The sequence below is a fragment of the Ambystoma mexicanum genome, chromosome 3p (genome assembly GCF_040938575.1).
Source record: "Ambystoma mexicanum isolate Mex_15411 chromosome 3p, UKY_AmexF1_1, whole genome shotgun sequence".
NCBI classification, from domain to species: domain Eukaryota; kingdom Metazoa; phylum Chordata; class Amphibia; order Caudata; family Ambystomatidae; genus Ambystoma; species Ambystoma mexicanum.
Genome location: NC_090925.1, coordinates 24827481 through 24847511, shown reverse-complemented (window position 1 = coordinate 24847511; position 20031 = coordinate 24827481). Strand labels below are relative to the sequence as shown.

At 46.2% G+C, this 20031-nt stretch overlaps 1 protein-coding gene across 1 annotated transcript in view; it reads right to left on the bottom strand.

The window, feature by feature from the left end:
• PRODH (proline dehydrogenase 1) overlaps nt 1–20031 on the bottom strand; it is a 283848-nt gene that overhangs the window by 183101 nt on the left and 80716 nt on the right. The window contains exon 5 of the mRNA XM_069650361.1: nt 2433–2497. Within this exon, the coding sequence (XP_069506462.1) occupies nt 2433–2497 (65 nt within the window). The remainder of the gene's footprint in view (nt 1–2432; nt 2498–20031) is intronic.

The window sequence follows — 20031 nt, the reverse complement described above, 5'->3', positions numbered from 1 at the left end:
GTATTGGTGACTTCTTGCAGCTGCATTCTGTTGCTTCAGTAAACTAAAAAAAGGTGTGGAGTAATTCCTGCATTAAGGGACTGGCAATATTCTTTGGCTCTCATAATGTTGAATGTGACAGTTACATAGAGAGCTTACGACAACCAAGTCATAACATCAAATGGTAACTTGCGCAAGTAGTGACGATCACTTAGCTTGCCCATGGATAATCTAGAGACTACACCCAATGGTTTCAATTACTGCTGTACAGGACTAAGGAAACGTGATGGTGATAAACCTTTAACTTGTTATAACTTTAGACAAAGTGTGGGTGGTGGAAGCCCGCAGGATCTGTCTAATCTTAAATGCGGCTGATCCTATTGTCCCTCATCCATTTCTCAAGTTGCCTGAACAGTGTACATATGCCAGAGATGTTAGATTCACAATCATTCTCCAAGCAAAAGATGAACTTGGTGTCATTAGTCCAATTTCTAAAGATGGCACCCAGGTCAACCAGAACATTATATCAGAGTTTAACAAACTTTGAAAAGGAAAGGGGGGTTACATGAACCCTGGGGGACACCACAGTGTGCCATTTCCATATGGGATTCAAAGGATCCCGGTCTAACCCATGAAAGTGTTTCCTGGGAATAAAGCAACCACCTCAGACGCTTCTCTGACACTCTTGCTACTTTATTTATGCACTCAAGCAGGGGTGAGTGGTAGAGAGTGTCAAAGGCAGAGGACAAATCAGGCAGCATAAGCAGTCCTGCTTTAACCCAATCTACAATTCAGAGAACATGTGTTTCCGCAACTAGGAAGGCAGGCAGGTTCACGGCCTATGCACGGTTGAAACCCTAACTGCCAATCACTAAGCAGCTCATTTCCCTCCATGTGAATCTGAAGCGGTTTGCTTGCAGTCTCATCTAAAATGTTAAGAAGGAAAAGCATGTTAGTGATGGGATGATATTCTTAACAGACCTCATGATCCAGGGAAGCTTTCTTGATAAGCGAAGTAACCCACCCTTAAGAGCATACAGGACAAAAGTCAAATATATGCATTTTAGGGCAGGGTGCTGTAAGGGGTCAATACATCTATGCATTCCTTTTCTTCTGTATAGCCAGCAAGATTGAGGCAGAGAGAATAGCCTTGGCCTCCGTTACAGTTATAGGTATCATTGCTAGCAGGTCGGAGAAGGCAATATCTGGGCCACCCCATTAGTAGTTGGGTTGTTACCTTTCTGCGCAGTGGCCTCTGGATTGGAATGAAGGATGCTGGTTATTTTCTTAATTTAGTCTTGATAAAAAGTTTGAATTTGGTTGCACAGAACTAAAGAAGGTTGACAATTCACAGATGGAGCAAGTTATACCGAATTTTAACAACTCCAAGTGGATTTGGCACCTTCGGCTGTGTTTTGGGTAGAATGCAACTATTTTGCTTCCAAGGCAACATTTGTAGGTGGTGCATGCTTGTAGGAGGTGGTAGCAGTTAAAACACTTAGGGTCCTGCCTGCACTACTTTTCTGTTAGTTCTGAGACTTGTCTGGAGCGACGGTGTGTTTGCCCCATATAATTTGTTGCTAATTATATTGCGGTTCATCAGTTTCAACTGCAACGAGACCCCAGAGGTGCAGACTGCTTTAAACAGATCTGACAAGCAGTGCAATTAACATTAGGAGGACAGAGAAGCCTGGAGGTGATCACATGACAAATTGGCCCAACTGGGGCAGGAGTCTCTGAAGAATGTTACAAATGCCCCCAAACCCAAGGCATATAAAAATCTAGCCTATTCTGTGTTGCAACAGAATAGAGATCACATGCAGGCCCCAATTAGAAAAAGGTTTAAAAAAGCATGCAAAAGGTACCCCCAAAACCGACAACGCACAAAAGCCCTGGGAAAAACATCACATCAAGAGGTTTGATTATCCAACCAACATCCCAACGAAATTCATCACTATTGTCAGATAAAAGAGAAACCACTTTTTCCTTTTTATACAATATGGTGTTTACCTACCTGCAAAGAGCAAAGTGTGAAAGGAGGAATCGAGGGGAGGAAAGGGTCAGAGGGGAGGAAAGGGGAAAGGCCAGAGGGGAAGAAAGGGAAAAGGCCAGAGGGGGAAGAAAGAGCAGGAGGGAGCTACAAGACTACCAAATTATCCCCCCATCTTGTATGACCACAACTACACACCTAGGTCCACACACCCTGCACTCCCCCACCCTACCAGAGACTGGGTGTTTTGCTTGCGCAAGGTTTTCACACCAGGTTGCTTGTAGATTCCTTGCTGCCAAATTGCCTGCACTCCCCTGTGGTCAGCTCCCTGGTTTCTCATTTTCCTCACTGGGTTCTTCCCCCCTATGATTGCAAAGCACTCTGCTGCTTCCCAAAGCTAGGTCTGTTGTAAAAAGAATAAAATAGCCTAATCATGCCATCCTATTAACAATGCTGTACTCACCAAAAACTGAGGTCTTCCCAAAGCTGTAAGCTTGATGGCAGAGAAACCATCCTCCGAGCTGCCACCTGCAAAAACAAACGCAGCTGGGTTACAATCCACAGCGTTCCCAAGAAGCACAGGGGTTCACCCATCTTAGAAACTGGGTTGGGAACGTTAATGCATTTTTTTCCAAAATAATAATGTTTATTGGTTGAACTTATTGAAGACAAATAAGACATTTAACCATTCACATTAAAACCCATTATCCAGTTTTCAATACATCAAGAAAGAAAATGTCATTCAACATCTCAGATTACAACATATCAGTGATCACGTGAGGGCAGTCTTATATCCATGAACGTTATCTCTATATGCTGACTTATCTCAAGCCATCATTTAATCGATTCTGGTTGCTTTGGCGGCTTCTATGAACTGCAAAACAGCCAAAACATAAACCTATTTTCTCTCCCATTAGCATCCATTGCTACCACTGGAGATCGAAAGAGGTTAGCCGATAGGCCTTATGAGCCTACAGTAACCACCCCACAAGCTAAACAACGCTGTGCAAGCAGTTAGAAGATGACAGAGGGATTCAGGTTCCCCAGAGAGACCACAATGTCTACAGTGAGATTTTTCTTGCATTATTTGTTTCCTGGCTAGCTGCACTTCTTCGGTGTCCAGGATATACAATCTCGCTCTCAGCAACAGGTCTCTATAGTATGGAGAAGGGAATTTTAGTAAATACTACTGTAACGCTCACCTGATTCCCGTAGAGGCGCCGGTCTTGACTGGGCGTATACCGTATCTTCAAAGGTGATGTGCAACACACGGCTGGCTCTTTGGGCTGGACCTCTGTGCACTGTATGTCTGACTTGAAGGGTGAGATGTCTGCAGATAGAAAATATGGGATTAAGGAACTGGGTTATTGAATGTCTCTCTCTTCTTCCCTTTCTCTTCTCCTGTAGAACCCCAAAGGTTAACGCTCTCACCTTAGGTAAGTGAACGCCGTGCTCTCCATCTGCCTCGGGGCAGGGTGCTGTAACCAGTTTCTTCACTGGATAAGGGGAGCAGGCCTCTTGACTTCAGAGGACTGCTGTCCGTCGTTTACTGCACGAACGGTAAGTTTCAAGTAACTCTAATGTCTTTAAAGTCTTTAGTAATGATGTTTCTTGTTTTGCAGGGTTCCGGCGATGGCGGATGACGGGCTGAAGGGAGTTGAAGATGGAGCCCGTGTGATGAATAGAAGCGCCTGGAAGCACGTAAGTAAGCGCTTGTTGCCTGCTTCACGATGCGCTCCAACTGTCTTTTTATTTTGCAGGTACAAGTTCGGAGCGGCTGCCGGGTGCCGGAATACCCACTGGGTTAGATGTGGAAACGAGTAATGGCACGTGAGTATTAAAGTTCCCCAATGTCTTTAAACGCACCTTGTTTTGTCTTTCAGATGCGGGATGCAGCGCCGAAGGCCTCCGGAGCGCACGAAGAGTAGGTAAGCCTTTGTCCTTCAGATGCCGGAATGCACCGCGAGGCGTTGGTGACAGCCGATGGACCAGGTAAGTGAAGAGCTGTCACTGAAGACCGTAATGCTAACCTGTTCTTTCTTGTCTTTATAGGTGTTGCTGAAGACTGGATTCAGGATGGTAAGCCTTTTTCCTTAGGCCCAGGATCAGATGCAGAAGACACGATGAGCGTTCTGCTGCAGAGGATGCAGAATAACGCAAAGCAAGATTCATCCATCGGGTGTGGTTTAAATAGCCTCCTGTAGTGCTTAGGTGTCTCCTTCCACAGCCACGCCTAGTAAGAAAAGAGCTCCTGCTTTCCAGAAGAGTTCCAGTGTTCTGAATCTAGGGAGTGGCTCCTGCCCCACCCAACAGGAAAAGTAGTTCCAAACAGAAGAGGATCAGAGGCTCAACTGGCAGGCAAGTAAGCAGCATGGTCTGCTGCAGGTAAGTCCACCCAAGCATTATGAGCCCGGCGCTTCCAGCGCTGGGACTGGGCATATTTATGAGCCTGGTGCCACCGGCGCCAGGACTGGGTCCAAAAGGTCCCAATTGGGACTGGTTGGCACTCGGAACCTGGGTTATGGATCTGCTTCCAAGGGAGTTGGGAAAACCCTGACCTTTTGGAAGCAGAGATCATGACAACTACGGTGGATTATTCGAACCCTTATTTTCCATTTCTAGACACAATCTTATTTTGTCTAGGTTTATTTTCCGAATGGTTTCAATTCAATCATTTTCCTGGAGTTTTATTTTGAACTTAGTGGGGTTGGTGATTACCTCCTCCCTTTCTATGATGTTCTATACCAGAATTCTTTCAATCTTCTCCCACCATTCTCTGAGTGGGAAGTCAGTCAATTTTATCTATTGAATTGAAGGTTTCTCACAGTGTCTTTCTCCACTCTTACATTTTCTGAAGAATGCAATGGATTTCCATAGAGATTGACTCTAAAGACTCGAGTCTCAACTCATGTCTGATTTTTACAATTGCCAGGGAGCCAGGTAGTCTGGGGTCTTTCTCCAGAACAGGTCCTCTAATAAAGCCCATGTTTTTCAAGACAGATTTAACATCCTCTCTGAACCGCAAGTCAAGATGGGGACTGCCTTTTGACGACAAAAGGCCAACAAAGGAGCGAGGGAATATTTGCAATATTTGCACATGATCCTTGTTCCCTGAGCCACCAACCTCTTAGTTTTGACACAAAGCGAGAGATCTTGGGCTCCGTCATCTAGGTTTCTATTGATGACCACACACCCCGATATACCATGGTTTGAACCACTTCCATTCTCTCACGTCATATCCACCACACATGTTCTTTTTGTGGTCTCTTGTTGGCAGACAGTCAGGATTTTAGATTTCGTAACATTGATTCTGATGTCATTATGGACCAAGTACTCTACAAAGAAATTAATTCGTCTTTGCAAGATGAAAGTGGTAATTCCCCAAATCACATTTAAAATATCTCAAAGAAACAGACACGGATGGACACCCCCAGTAGGGAATGAGACCAGGAGAGATTGAAAATGAGTAAAAGGTATTCTTTATATAAAGATAAAATGGAGCACGCAGAGGACTCAGCTACTCAAGAGCGCTCTGGCAACATTATAAAAAAGTCACATTGATATGATATGTTATGTTATTTATAACGTGCTTAATACCCATAGGTTTCTAAGCGCGGACCCAGGGATCGAACCTGTGTTGCTGCGTGTTGTCTTGCTTCCAAGGCGAGCACGTTGCCCCCAAGATATCCCCCCCACTATATGTCCAAAACAAGTTATCTATGACGTGTACTATACGGGTTACAAATACAGTTCATTGGTTGAATACAACAAGACAGTATACAATGTATAATGGTGCTTGATTGGCTGAGCCTGAACTTGCTGCTTCTTGAGGCGGATGGGGCAGCTGGGCTCATCAGGGAGGGGCGAAGTGTCACGCTGGGTCCACGCAGCTATAACTCTAAGCTAAGCTTCACAGTAATCATGGGCATGCAAGATTTAATAAGACACTCAAGATTCATCATAACACATTGTCGTCTATAAATTATAGCAATATGTATACCTTTTTGACCTGGACCAGAGTGAGGCAGAGGTGGTCCAGGTTCCTTATCTAGGCATATACATTTAGGTCACATTTATCAAGCATCACGAGGATCAAACGGGGGTGTCAGGACTCGTTGGTACATGGAGATTATACGTTTGCTCAGGATTAGTTATATGGGGGCAATCGAGGGAGGCCCATGGGCAGGGGTCCTATCAATGCTACATGAAAATGAGAGGTTTAAGGTCATGCCGACTTGCGGGTTGCTGGGGCAAGGGCAGGTTCGTGGAGACGGATGGTTTCCATGAGCCAGGCTCCGGCCTGGTCACACACAGGGCAGTGATCTCAGAGAAACAGGAGAGATCCATTGTCAGCTTGCAACAATTCAGGCCAAACTTCTGTGAAAACAGGACAGGCGCGGCGCAGACAGAGGAGGAGGTGGGGGTGGGGGTTCATCGGGCTGGTCGTGTGCAGCACTGGACAGGGGAGAGTTGCCGGCTTGCTTCTGCGAGTTTCGTGTGCAGCCTAGTTAAAGATGGAGTTGGGATGAATACAAGATGGAGGACCTGGGGTCCTGGAAAGTGTCATTCCGTGGCTACTTTGCATCAGTCATCGGGGCTCGGCCAAGGGTATGTTTCCAACCATTGAAAGAGCATACCAGACCACCCGGAATGTAGGGTGGGGCCAAAGACCCTTCCTCCTTTACAAGGCCAATTGGTGTGAAATCCATAAGCACCATGTCTCCTGCATAAATGACCATGGGAATAATCGTTCCATTGACTTTTGGTGGAAACGCTCAACACTTTTTGAAATTCACCCAGGTCAGATATGTACAAACTGAATAAGAGGGAGGCTAGGGCAAAGCCTTATTTTAAGCCTTGATGGGTCAAGAATTTCTCAGGGAGGACTCCCGTAGACGCCAATCTTACTTGTACCAACGTGTTTGAATATAGACCAAGAATTGCTTCCATCAGATCTAGGGGGCAATTCCAGTGCCTCAGTTTTTCCCATAATTTTGTCCTATTCACATAATCGAAAGCCTGTTCCAGCTCCACAAAGGCCATATGGACACAGGCTCCCGAAGTCAGGGCATGTTTTAGAACACCAATCATGAAATTCAGGGAGGTTCCCACCCCCTTACAAAATCATTTTGAAGGGAATCTAACCTTCCCGTCATTGTGGTCCATTTTGTCAGGTTTGGCAATAGCATGGAGGCAAACAATTTCCCCATCGAATCAAGAAGAGCGATCAGCCGATAGTTCTTAGGATCAGCACGATCACCCTTCTTGTATATGGGGACAATTATGGCCTGTCGCCAAGTAGTTGGCACTCGTTTCATGCGCAGGACCTGGTCAAAGACATGCGCTACCAAGTGGCTCCACTTATCTGGATTTTCTTTGAGGAGCTGGTTTGAGATATCATCAGGTCCTGCGGCTCTTGACAAACCAAGCCCCCTTATTCTTGCCTCCAGATCTGCTCTTCCAATTTCGATATCCCACTTTTGACAGCTCCCTCTCTTGTCCTCTCTCAATGGATTCCCAAACAACTTGGAGTAGTAGGCATGGCGGCTCACCTTGCTAACCTGCCTCAACATTAAGTTTGCTCTGAAATTCCCTCCATTGTTTAACAGTTCCCAAAGTTCTATGCTGTTCTTTTTACAAACCACCTTCAACATAATCTCGGCATCATTCTGTAGTCCCTAGAACCCAATTTTTATATTTCTGCCTGCGAATGCGACTCATCTATGCAATCCCAGGAGTCTTTAGGGCTTTAACTTGCCTTAAATGGGTGTGAAGTTGTTGCTTGGCCTTTCTAACCAGTGGATCATAGGCATGCTTGGACGGTTACTCCTTGATGGAACCTTTATTCCCCCTGGCAGAGTGAATTTTTCTAGGATCCAGGAATAATCTACGGTGGTCGATCTCTTTGGACTGACAACTCTTATTGACCACACATTGAATCAATTTCTTTCCTTCCGGCTCTTAGCCTGTTTCTGGCCCATCTCCATTTGTTCTATTTCAAATCAATTTACCCTGTCTCAGAGGTTGCCCGAGAAAAAGCAGTAATTCTCTCCCCTTCCTGCATTCAGTTCATCAAAGGCCCTTCTGGACAGAAGGGTGGCTTGAGATCCAGTGTCCACCAGTGCCAAAATTGTACCCTGCCCGTGTACTTGTACCGGGGCATAGTATCTTCCCTCCTTCTCCTCAAGGGGGCACAGATAATGCACATTTTTGGACAACTGGTGGGCTAACTTTCTGGTTTTGGACATTGCTAGCAAAGAGATTTGGGCAGAATTCTGTGGAGAGCCTTGGGAATCTGAAAGAAAAAGTTGGCAACTGCAGATCAGAGCCATTGTGGGTTCCCCTGGTTCCGGGTCTGGGCTACCCCCCCTTTTTGGAGGCAGTCACCAGGATGGGTTTGAACCAGGGGATTTTGGTATTGTCGGTTATGGGATGAGATGATGGGCGGCGGTAGCTCAGTCTCCACATCTCCCCCGTCTGGATTGGAATCCCTTGGGACCCATTTTTCCTTGGGAGGAGTTCCCCCATCTCTGAAAGAGAAGATCCTTTTCCCAGGATCTTCTGAGGATCCCCCTCCCTCAAATTGGAAGACCTATACCTCCTCCACAAAGTGGGTCTGTTTGGGTCCTTTGTTTCTCCTACCCCCCCCTCTGCTCCTTGGGAGGCGGGCTTTCAGGGGCAGGAGATTTTGTTTCCGGTTCCTGGTTTTCCAGGGGCTGTTTACAAGTTGGGAAGGAAGCTTCCTCCAAGGCTTTACACCCCCCTTCCCCTTGTGCCTCCTCCCTGGGAACCGGTGGGTTATCGGGGTGCTGCCCCCGTCATTGTTCTGGAGCACCCGGTCCAGAGTTTGGGGCATTCTGCGGTGGCATGCTCATCTGAGGGTTCTGTTGAGCCCTCAGTATGTGACCCAGATCTCGTGCCATATTTTGGACCTGGCGCTCAAGTTGTGAAACCCGCTCAGGCTGATACGGGGCTCTATTTTCTCCCCTGGGCTGATCCCGGGAAGGGTAGCTATCCCTTCTCTGGTAGTACCCCCGGTTGGGAAGATTTTGATACCCCTCCACCCTTGGCCTCCCCTCTCCCGGATTAGGTTGTCTGGGCTCAGGGAATTGGGGAAAGAAGGATGGATGATTTTGGGGCTGGAAATTGGGTGGATACCTGGGGAAAAAGTTCTGCCCAGGATTTGGAGAATTTCTGCCCTCCTGTGGGAAGTTGGGAGGGAAGTTCCCTGGGTTAGGTGCTTGGCCGGATGCCCCCCCCTTGGGCTGGAGGAGTCCACACATAACCCAGGATTGGTCGGTTTCCCTTATAGCGGGGACTTACATAGTCAGGGGAGCGGGGGACCCCATTTGTGGGACTACCTCCTCTACTCCCTGTCTGACTGGCCCGAGGGCCTTCTGGGCTGTGAATTATTTGGTGCAGGCAGGTTTTTAGGCCCCTCTCCCCCCCCATCTCCAAATCTAAAACGGGGGCAACCTTTACCTCTGCCACCTTGGCAGCAGCAGGGGTGCTGTTGGTTTTGGGGTTTTTCGGCGCGTTATTTTTATTTTCGATAGGCTTCTGCACCTCATAGATCCGGGTAGCCTGTTCAATGACCCAGTCTAAAGATCTTTTCTCATGAAAATCTCACGAGCTGGGTCATTATATATTTAGGGAGAGCATGGAAAAATGTATTGACAAACTCTTTGCTGTCTGTGCGCACCCTTCTGGTGGTCTGCGCAAAAGCACATTTTAATTCTTGCACAAACTCTTGTGGGGCCTGATCCTCCCCACATTGCAAATTGTAGGCTGCCTTGCGAGCCTCTTGGGGATTTCAGTGCACAGAAAAATGTTTCAAGATGGCCGCCCTGTATGTGGACCACCTTGAATGATTTTGGTCCTCCAGCCCCGCAAAGAAACTGGAGTACTCTGGTGAGAAGGTCTACTTTACATATTGAATACAGCTTTGGCTGTCCTTCAAATGAAAAGTCTCCATCATTTGCTCAAACAGCTCTAAGTGCTCCCAAACAGAATACTTGGCGTTCTTATGATAAGGCGTGATAACACTCCTTATTGCCTTTATTTGCTTCAATGGGTCCTTAAGCAAGGCCCTTTTTGCCTTATTGGCCTTTTTGGTTCAGGTAACCCTGGTCCATTCATCCTCTGACTCAGAGGCACTGCTCCCAGAGGTTCCTGTCTGATCTTCCAGGTTTTCCCGGATTCTGCGAGCCTGGGAATGGCTGGCAGAATGTGGGGACCTGGTCTCCTGTGTCCTGCGCCGTTCAGAGGAGTCTTCAGATTCCTCCTTGCTGCCAGGATTTGATGGGTAGCCCCCCACTGACCTAACTGGGCAGAAGTTTTCAGGATGCCCTTAATGGGCCTACTCTCCTGGGGTTCCCCACTAAATTGCACTGTGCTTGGGTGCCCATACCCGGATGCCCGCCCCTCCATTCGTGGGAGGTACTGGCCTATGAGCCCCATACTTCTGGTTGGATAGTAATCTGCCATCCCTGTGGCCCGGTGCTCATGTGCGCCAGGGGACATGGGGTTGGCAGAGACCAGGGACTGAGAGATATGAAGGCCTCTGGTACTAGGGCTCCTGAGGTTATGCTCAGGAGTCTCCCTCTCCCAGCGAACCTGGTCTCTATCTGACCCTGCTCCCTGTTGCAATGCAAGAGCCTGCGCTTTCAGTTCCTCAGTTAAGGCCTTACTAGACTATCAGTCTCTCCTGCATCGCTACCTGTTGCTGGAGCCTATCATTGTGCTGGCAGAGAGCCTCATTCTCTCTCTGCGTTTCCTGATTGGTCCTGGAGCACTGGGCCAGTCTTTGCTGCAGGAGGGTTACCTCCTGAGCTGTGTCCCTATTGGCCTGCTCCTTTCTTGCCAGAGCATCCTCCACCCTCCTGGTGTGCTCTAACAAGTTCTGGTGTTCTTTTTGGAGGTCACCCAGTCCCTGGAGGGCCAGGTGATTTTCTTCCATTTTCCTTTTTAAGTGGCAGACTTCCTGGCCTAAGGTATCCCTTTCCTGACTAAGAGCCTGCATCTGTGCCGCCAGGTCGTCCCTTTGCCTTTGGAAGGCACCAGCTTTCTGGTCTTCATCAAACTCTGCCTGGGTATCCAGGTCTTTCAAAATCAATGTATTGCTTTCTTCTTTCTCTCTGTCTAGTTGGATTTGCAGGGTGGCTACCTGCTCTGTGCATACCCTGTTGAAATTGATCTGTTGCTCCAGCTTTTTCTGGCTCTGCAGAAAGGAGTCCAGACTGTCTTGGTGCTCCTTCTGCAAAGCCAGAATTCTGGTATCCTGGTCCGTCTTTTCCTGTTGCAGGATATCCAGATCCTTCTTTATTTTAATTATGTACTGTCTACTCTCATTTCCGGACTCCTGGCTTCTGTGCAGCCTCTGCTCAGAAGAGTCTAGATCAGATTGGGCCTTCTGTAATGCCAGCAGTTGGCTACTCGCCAGATCTTGGCCTTCAGCACATTTGTCCTGCATGGCTCCCATATGTAAATATAAATATGCCGCTACCCTGGCAATCTTGTTGTGCTCATCCTTGGCCTTAGGGGCCATATATAGTTCACTCAGGGCCACATGTAAGGGACACTGGTCTCTCCATATATCTGACCCTGTTTCAGTGATCTGGGGTGCGATTGCCTGCAACCAGACCGTCTGGTCCTGATGAGTCCACTCACCTCTCACAAATAGCTTATGTAAGAAGTGCTCTCTGGCTATTTTCATATCTACCAAGGTCGTCATTCTGGAATTTGAGTTCCTTCCTGACTTACAGAAGTTTGTATTTTATTTTTGCAAAACAGACCTTTCCCTTAGAGCGTCCTTTTGAGGAGTGCTTTACAGCGTAACACAGCGTGGTGATCCGACCGGATATATGTATCTTGTCAGTTAGCACACTGTATTAATCTGCACAAGTGATAGATCTAATCCGGAATCCCCGGCTACGAGCCCCCAATTTGTAAGAAGATTCAATTCAACACTACAGCTAAGTCAATGCCTAGTCTGGGATACTGAATGGAAACCCTTATTGATATATCTTTATGTCCAGTTCATGAGTTCTGGATGACTACCCCTATATAACACCCCTCTCTTAGAATCCCCCTGACCCCACTGAGCCAAGAAGTAGTTCTGTTTTGCAAGTTTAAAAGGTTTATTTGAGAAATAAGACAAAATATAGATACCACGCTTTTATAATAAATTAATAATCGATATCGCCCTTATAAATATAATGTTAATCAACAATGGGTAATCTGACACTAGCACACTTCTTTATAATCAATGAGGAGTTAGTATAGGATGGATCAAGTAGCAAAAATACTTTTATGATTTCAAGGGAAAAGCAATGAGAGGAATAAAATGCAGTACAGAAATACTTGAGATGATTTTAGCAAATGATAATATAATCACTTTTTCTCTGGCAATTCACCCCCCTCCCCTATGCAATGTAAGACATGGAAGTAGATGGAAAGAGGGGCACACAGTTCTCAGGAATGCAATCAAATACAATACAAAATTCAGTTCCCCCCCCAGCAAGCTTAGAGAAAACCGGTATGAGTTTTAAAACACAGGCCCAAGTGCTTTGAATGTGGTGGCAATGAAGTGAGAAATATGCTGAAATTGCTTTTAATTCCCTTTAGGAGGTTCAGGGTGAGTGAGAGATACTTGGGATGAGTTCAGGCTCACTTTAGCAATGATTCAGAGATGGTGATTAAGAGGCAACGATTTTTTAGCAAGAAATGACTGCTGATGGTTACACGTGGCTGGATTTTTAACCAAATCGCTAATCGCGGTAAAATTCGCGAGTGCGTGAATCGTGATTACGGCAAAAGTATAAGGAGTAGCAAGTCGGTTCTAGGTTAGTTGGAAAGCTGAGATTCTAAGCTTTGGGAGGAAAGTTTCGTTCCTAACCCAAACGGTTCCAGAGATACAGACAATTAAATAAAGGTTGTTTTTCGGATTTAAAGTAAACTCAAAATGACAGGTGACAGCTTGCAGCTGCAGAATTGACAGGTGACAGTTGTGCAGCTTTAAAAATGACAGATGATACGATTTCTAGGAGGCAGTTCTACTTAGGTTAAAATAGTTTGGATTAGATTATTTTAACGAGGAGATTGGTTCTGCACAGTTCTGCTAGGTACTCACAATATAAATTTGAAATAGGCCTCGCCACGGATCTGGTCAGGTTTTGGACTGGACTCCGGTTCTGGTCTCGGCACTACAGAGTGGTCTGGGTCACTCTGGATCACTGGTCTGGTCTGTCCGGATACAGCGGTCTCTGCACGGCTCCTGGATCTCTGCACTGGTCCTGGCAAAAGTTCTTGGCAAGGGATTCAAGCAGCTCGCCCGGCTGTGAGTAACTTGCAATGATTTGAGGCCTGCTGCAGAGAACTCAGCTTGTGGTTTTAGGCCTCTGATTTAGGTCCTAAAGTATAAGTTCTAGGTTCTGGAGTATGTAGCTGGAGTCAGTCTGGAACTGGTATCTTCTGGATGTTGTGTGGTCCGGCAAAACGGTCCGCAGCAACTGGATTTGAATGTGTCTACCTGTCCCAGCAGTCTCTTTTTATGTGTTTTGAAAATGGGTGTGTGCCTGGGCATAGCTAAGGCTGCCCCTCTCTACTTGTCATTGGCTCAATCCTCCCCTCTCCCATGATTGGGGGGAAGGAAATGTGAGTCAGAGTGATGCTGTAGGTTTTATGAGTCAGAGGATCCTCCCCTGGTCAGTTTGCCCACAAATCTATATTTGATTCAAATACATCCTTCCCAGATATACAATTTGTTGAAATTACATGTGCACATTATATATTCCTTATGGTCCATGCTTGTCCGCCTCTGATCTTCCTGGGGGCTTGCATTCAAAAATGACAACATTTTGCGCTTTTTAACTGGTTTTGCAATATCGGACATTTACCCAAATTTACACACATGTGCGCAAGGAGTATGGACATTAATTGATGAAGTGTCAGATTTTTAACATGCAGACATTTGGAGTGAGACCCTATTTTCCGCTAGCAACCCCCCAGAATACACCACAGGGTCCTAACGCATCTCAAAATGTTCACAGAAAAATCACAAAAATAATATTACTTATATAATTCTGACAAGTCCGCAATTTGAGTTATCAATCTTTTTAATATTATGCCCTGGTCAAAAAGGGGTGTGGCTTCCCACATCACAGGGTGAAATAACTGGTTTATCCACTTCCCCCAAGCTCAGCTGCTAGCAGAGGCACTGCCCCTCCCAGTTTCCCCTAAGAGGAAGCCACTTTATGGCCCCCCAATATAACATTTGCCCGAGTCCAGGACAGGCCTTTGTTCAACCCCTGTAGTCCCCAGCTGCTCCACCCCTAATCTAATCAACAGGGCCATGTGACCTCAGGATGCAGCCAGGCCTGGCAGCCAGGCCTGGGAACACAGCTGTTGATCCAGTATCAACTCCTGTCCGGGGTAGTTGTCAGGCAGAATTCAGTTTCATTAAGCCAGGTTTCAGCTAAATGTCACTTTTTGTTCCCAGTTTTCTACATTCAAATCAAACTGACAATTTTTACATATACATTAAATAATTACTTCCTTCAAGTAAAATCAGAATATAGTTTTACATTGTATCCACCTCTTAGCAAGTCTTTCCTTGGTCTGGTTTTGTTTCGTTTGTTCAGTTTTACACAAAAGTCTGGTGGTTTTAAAACGCCGGCTTTCTGATAGTGGTGCGTACTGGTAATGAAACCATTTTTGGGATTAAGAAAATAAATTCCCCACAAGAAGGTTGTATCTTTGGAGTGGTCTCGTGCCAACTGCGCAGTTCTCCTATTCTGGCGTGAATGTGGGCGGCGATAGCTCATCCCCACATCCACCCAGTCTATTGATTTAGTTTGTTCTGGGATAGAATAATGGGCGGCAACAGCTCATCCCCACATCTACCCAGTCTATTGATTCAACATGGGTCAAAACCCATGACATAGTGAAGAGATGACAGTCTGGACTGGCCCGCCTAATCTTGTCTGCTGGACTCGTAGAAGTATTCTCCTACAAGTGGAGAAAGGGATTTAGCCACCCGTGGACTTTAATGATGCCCCCCCCCCCCCAACTGTTCTTGTTCTCCCCACTAATCACCTCCGATATCCCTTCTTGGTAACCTCACCTTAAGTTTTTAAATGATGAGCTCTCCATCCTGCATGGCATCCAGGGGCGTGTAGATACCAGTTACTTCACTGGTTTGAAGGTACTGGAGGAGTTCCGGAGGAATATTGACTCCAGTGTCTATAAAGGTCAAAGAGTTCAATATGTGCGATGTTCACTCGTGTTCCATTCCCTTGTTAGGTTGCAGCTGGGTCCAAAAGAATATTGCTTGGAGGCAGCTGATGGCGTTCAGGTAAGAGTCTGTATTACCAAACATTGTCCGGTAAAAGTTGCTGTTAATTTGCTGTTCTCTCCCTTTATAGGTGCGGTATAGAAAGATGCAGCGAATTAAAGGATAATACCTCCGGTGGTAAAGCAGGTAAGCCTATGGTGGCAAACAGAATGTCTTTGTCGGTTTTCTCGGCTCACCTTGTTATTCCTTTTGTTTTCCCCCCAGGTGCTGGGTTTCGACGAAGAAAATGATGGAGGCAGCGCCGAGTTGAAAGATGCGGTGGACTGGTGAGTATAACGCGGCGCTGCTGCTGGCGAAGCGGCGCGTGCTGAAATAATGTCCTTACCAGGCTCGGAGATGTGCAGGGTCCGGAATCAGGTAAAGAATCAAATAATGTCTGTGATCTAACCTCTTCTCCTTTCTTTTCCTTTTGTCTAGGAGCTCCGGATTCGAGGCGGGCGTGGCAGAAGACTGGATGCTGACTTGCAGACACAGTGAGCGTTACGCTGCTGGATGCAGAATAACACAAAGCATGAGCTGCTGTTTGGGCGTGGTTTAAATAGCCTGCAAAGTAGTCCCAGGTAAGAAGTTCCCCAGAACCACACCCGAGTGAAAAATAGTCCCATCCAGGCCTCACGTTGGCTTGGACTCATTTGCAGCATGGTCTGCATAAGGTAAGTAAAGTCTATGAGCCTGGCACCTAAGGCGCCAGGACTGAATCCAAACAGCCCCCAGCCGGGGCTGTGGGGGTTTTAATGAGTATTTGGATGCCTGCTCCCGGGGCTGATGGACTCGATCCGGATGCCCGGGGGTAGGCATCATGACACCATTGTCATCCAATAAACGTATATTCAGGTCCCCACATAATATCATCATTCAGCCAATCCTTGATCAACCTCATTCATAACCGATTGAACACATTTCCTTTCCTTAGATGAATTTACTCTCCAGTAAACATTCATTAAGAGTAGGATTTCCTGCTTGCCCTTTTCCTTTCTTTGCAACTTCAGTACCTGTACATAGGGATTAGAAGTTTGATGACTACTTTGTATTCAGCATCCACTTTTATTAGAGTGAGTCCTGAGGAAGGTCTCCCCATTGACTCCTTTATGGCTGGATTTAAAAGGATTCATACCCATCGCACGAGAGGTTGCCACTGAGCCACATCTCTTGGAGACACATGACATAGTTACGCAGGATTCTCATGTTGGTCGTTAACAAGGAGTTAAACCCTCGAGTTCCATGAGCAGATCCAGACAAAGGGGCTTTCCATCTGTGGTTCAATCTATTGTTTACTTCATTTGGCTACGGCCCCAGCAAGCCAATCCCAAGTTTCAGACTTACTGCCAGTGCCAGGTTTGGAGGCATAGGAACAGTTATCCACCGTGAATTTTAGAGTAAAATCTCTTTCTGGGAGAAGATGATGCAACGTTGGAGCCATGTTGTGCGGGCAGAGTTGCTTGATTAATGATGGTTCAATACTCCACCTCTCAGTCTTGCTTCTATTGTCTTTTTTATTCTCCCCATCTTTAACTTGCTGGATTTCTTTTTGCAAGTCTGCATAAGAGCGTCAATCCCTTACTTGGAAGTCTCTTATGTCGTACCCATAGGGTACCAATTTTTCACTGTCGGCGAATTGAGTGTTTAATCTTTTTTGACCAGATGTGTGGAATGACCCAATTCATCTTCTGCTCTGTGGAAAATTCGACCACTTTGATGTCATTTGAGGATACAAATCTAAGCCCTGGTATATACTGAAACAAATTCATTATGTTGATCCGATTTAATATTGGTGCTTTCGGGCCATTATTGATTTGCTCTACGGGAATTTAACAAATTTCTTCTTTTGGCTCTTTCAAGCTGACCACATTCCTTCCAGGTAAGGATTACTCAGTGGGATGTAATCTGGGAGTTTCAGAATGGGTTAAACGATTGCGCTTCTGTTCCATTGTTAAGAATATTCTATCCCAAGTGGTGTGGCTAACTTCTGCAAAGCTGGTCCGCTGTCTACCGTTGCCCTTTCCATTCGATCTGCTGATATTTGTGCAGCCAATCGTTCAATTTCCTCCCATTATGTTTTTGATAAATTGTTCCAGTTTTCATCCTCACAATCTTGTTCAATAATCTCCACCAGGTCACAGACAGGTGTCACTTTATTTCCCACTGGGGAGGGGTTGATCTTCTTACAGCCGGGGGGGGGGGGAGCGGGGCATACTCAAGTTCCGCAGAAAAACCCTTGGGCTGTTTTTTCTGTTCTTACTTGTCAGCGTTAGATTTTTGGTATTTTTTTCTTTTAATTGGGGTTTTTCTTGCTTAATGTTATTTTGCGGTTTATCTTTACCTGAGAAGATGGAAAATACATTGGTTTTCTTTCCTTGAATGGGTATTTCAGGAGCTAGATTGTTTTCACTTGATGAAGCAATGGGCTTATGTGGTGGTACGCTTTTAAATCAGAGCAGATATTCTCCGGTCTCTACACGCCTTTCCAGGCTGCGTGCATTCACTTGCAGTCTTCAAGTAGGGCCTCCATTAATGTGGATTTATCAAACTACTCTTCTTGCAAGGTCGCACAGCTGATTTTGCCATAATGCTGATGTTTCTGCCTCTTTATTGAGACGTTCTTCAATTTTTGCGGACATGCCCTCCAGCGCACCGTTTGTTAACTAGCACAGCTATCAAAATTCCTTGGTCACGTATAGCGTCATTAAGAGACTATATAATTTAGTGAATGGTGTCAGTGTGATTGATAGGGATGCCATAATTAACCTTTGTAGGTCCATCATATAAACGTTCTGTCATTTTCTTTGGCTCACTATGCTTGGATGGTTCCAAGCAGAGTCATCCTGACTTTCATCTGATGAGTCGACTTATGCATTATTTGAGGATCTTTTATGAGTCAGTTGTAAATGGGCACTTCTAGAAGGTTGACTAAGGCAGCAGAGGGAATACTGCATCTTCAGTATCCCCGATATCCTCGTCCTTTCTCATCTCAGTTTCTCTTGTGAGGATCACACTCATTAATGGACTGCAAAGGGGTTATTTTTAAATCCTCTCGAAACATATTGGCCTCTCGGGCGGACAATCTGATTTGTATTGAGGCTAAACTTTGCATTTTTTGGCTGGACTTTTTTTTTTCTGTCAGTTCCGTAAGGTCCCTAGCTAGTTTGTGCAGCAAGATCTGAATTTTTGCTAGGGGCCCTTAATGGAGAGGAGGCACTGGTCTCCGAGAGTGATTCCGCCATTACGATCTCTGTTTCCACCTCCTGAGTGTTGAGGATTCCTGTGGGGCTATCAGGGGGTTCTCTAGATCCTCTGGCATCAGATCTATAGATTGAGTTTCCATCTCGTGCACACTGGTCGATATCACCTCTGCTGCCCCTTCGTGACATTCAGTTCCTTTTCGGGGTCTTCGCCTACCAGCCATCCACTGAACACAGAACACGCTGCCAAGAAACCCTGTGCAAGCGCTTTGCGTTTGCTCCGAGTTTTTGAATTGCAGTCCCCGTCTCCTGCATTAAAAGTCGACTACACACTGCAATGCTCTTTAATGTTCAGCAATGGGTGAAGGTTTGTTAGTCCAAATTTGTTCCTTCTGCCACAAGGAATTTAGTTGTTGCATTAACGTCAAAAGTTTTTCCACTGAGAAAAACGCTGCTTCGACAACTCTGCCAAGACACTCCGTGCCATTAATGCATTGCAGAGATAAAGTGCCCTTTCTCCTCCTCCACAATCACCCTCCATAGAAGGGTCCAATGTGATGGGAAGTACAATGTGAGGCAAAGCTCAAAGTGCTGTCACTGGAGGCACCAAGGTAGTAGCAATGCGCAAGCAGGAGAGGACATTATACGAAAACAATCTTTGGTCTTTTACGCAATGCAAAGTAATAACTGGCATCTGATGCCCACCTCTGCTCCTGCCTTGAAATGTTATTGTTGTAAGGTATCCAGGCACTCCCACCAATAGGTGTCCAAGTGCTCGCGCCAGCATCACATCACAATATAAACCCCTTCCCCAGAGCAACTGGGCACCACCGCCAACAATGCAGGTCCCACTGCCAGAGATAATAGCTGCTAAGCTCTCTGGGAGCCTTCAGATTCTTGGCATGAAGGATGGCTGGTACTCCAGACCAAAGCTCTAGCTTGGGGAGAAACATACCTTGTCAGTCATGTTCCTAGGGCATGCGGCAGACTGCTACCAACATGCAGTGCGACCCAAGGATTTGCAGCATGCCTACACACCTGGCAGTGGAACGAAACCGAGCTCACCTGGGAGAGCACATGAGAAGGGAGTGTGGCACAAAGCTTGTCTCCCTTTGGTGCAGACGATCACTGAGCTCCAAAGGCAGTAGGCGAAATACAGATGGTGTGCACATTCACCATGTATGCCAAATTATGGAAAGCAATAGAGCACAATTTCAAAACGCAGTCTGTCCGAGTTGGGACCACCAGGATAAAGCTAGTTACTATGGATGATCTCTACATGCTGCAACAGGTGAGAAGAGGGTCACATATTGGCCTTGTGGTCTTTCAGTCCACAGAACAGTGTGAATACACTATGCTGCAGGCCCAACATCACAACCCGACTAAGGCTGCTCAATGCTGCGAGCGCCGAAGCAGAATTCTTGTTTTTGCACATATGCACACCTACAGCGTTTCAGAAGGTTTTGAAGTCGTAACATGCAATGGTGAACTTTGTAAGCTACCCAGATATATGTAGGTATGCATGTGAG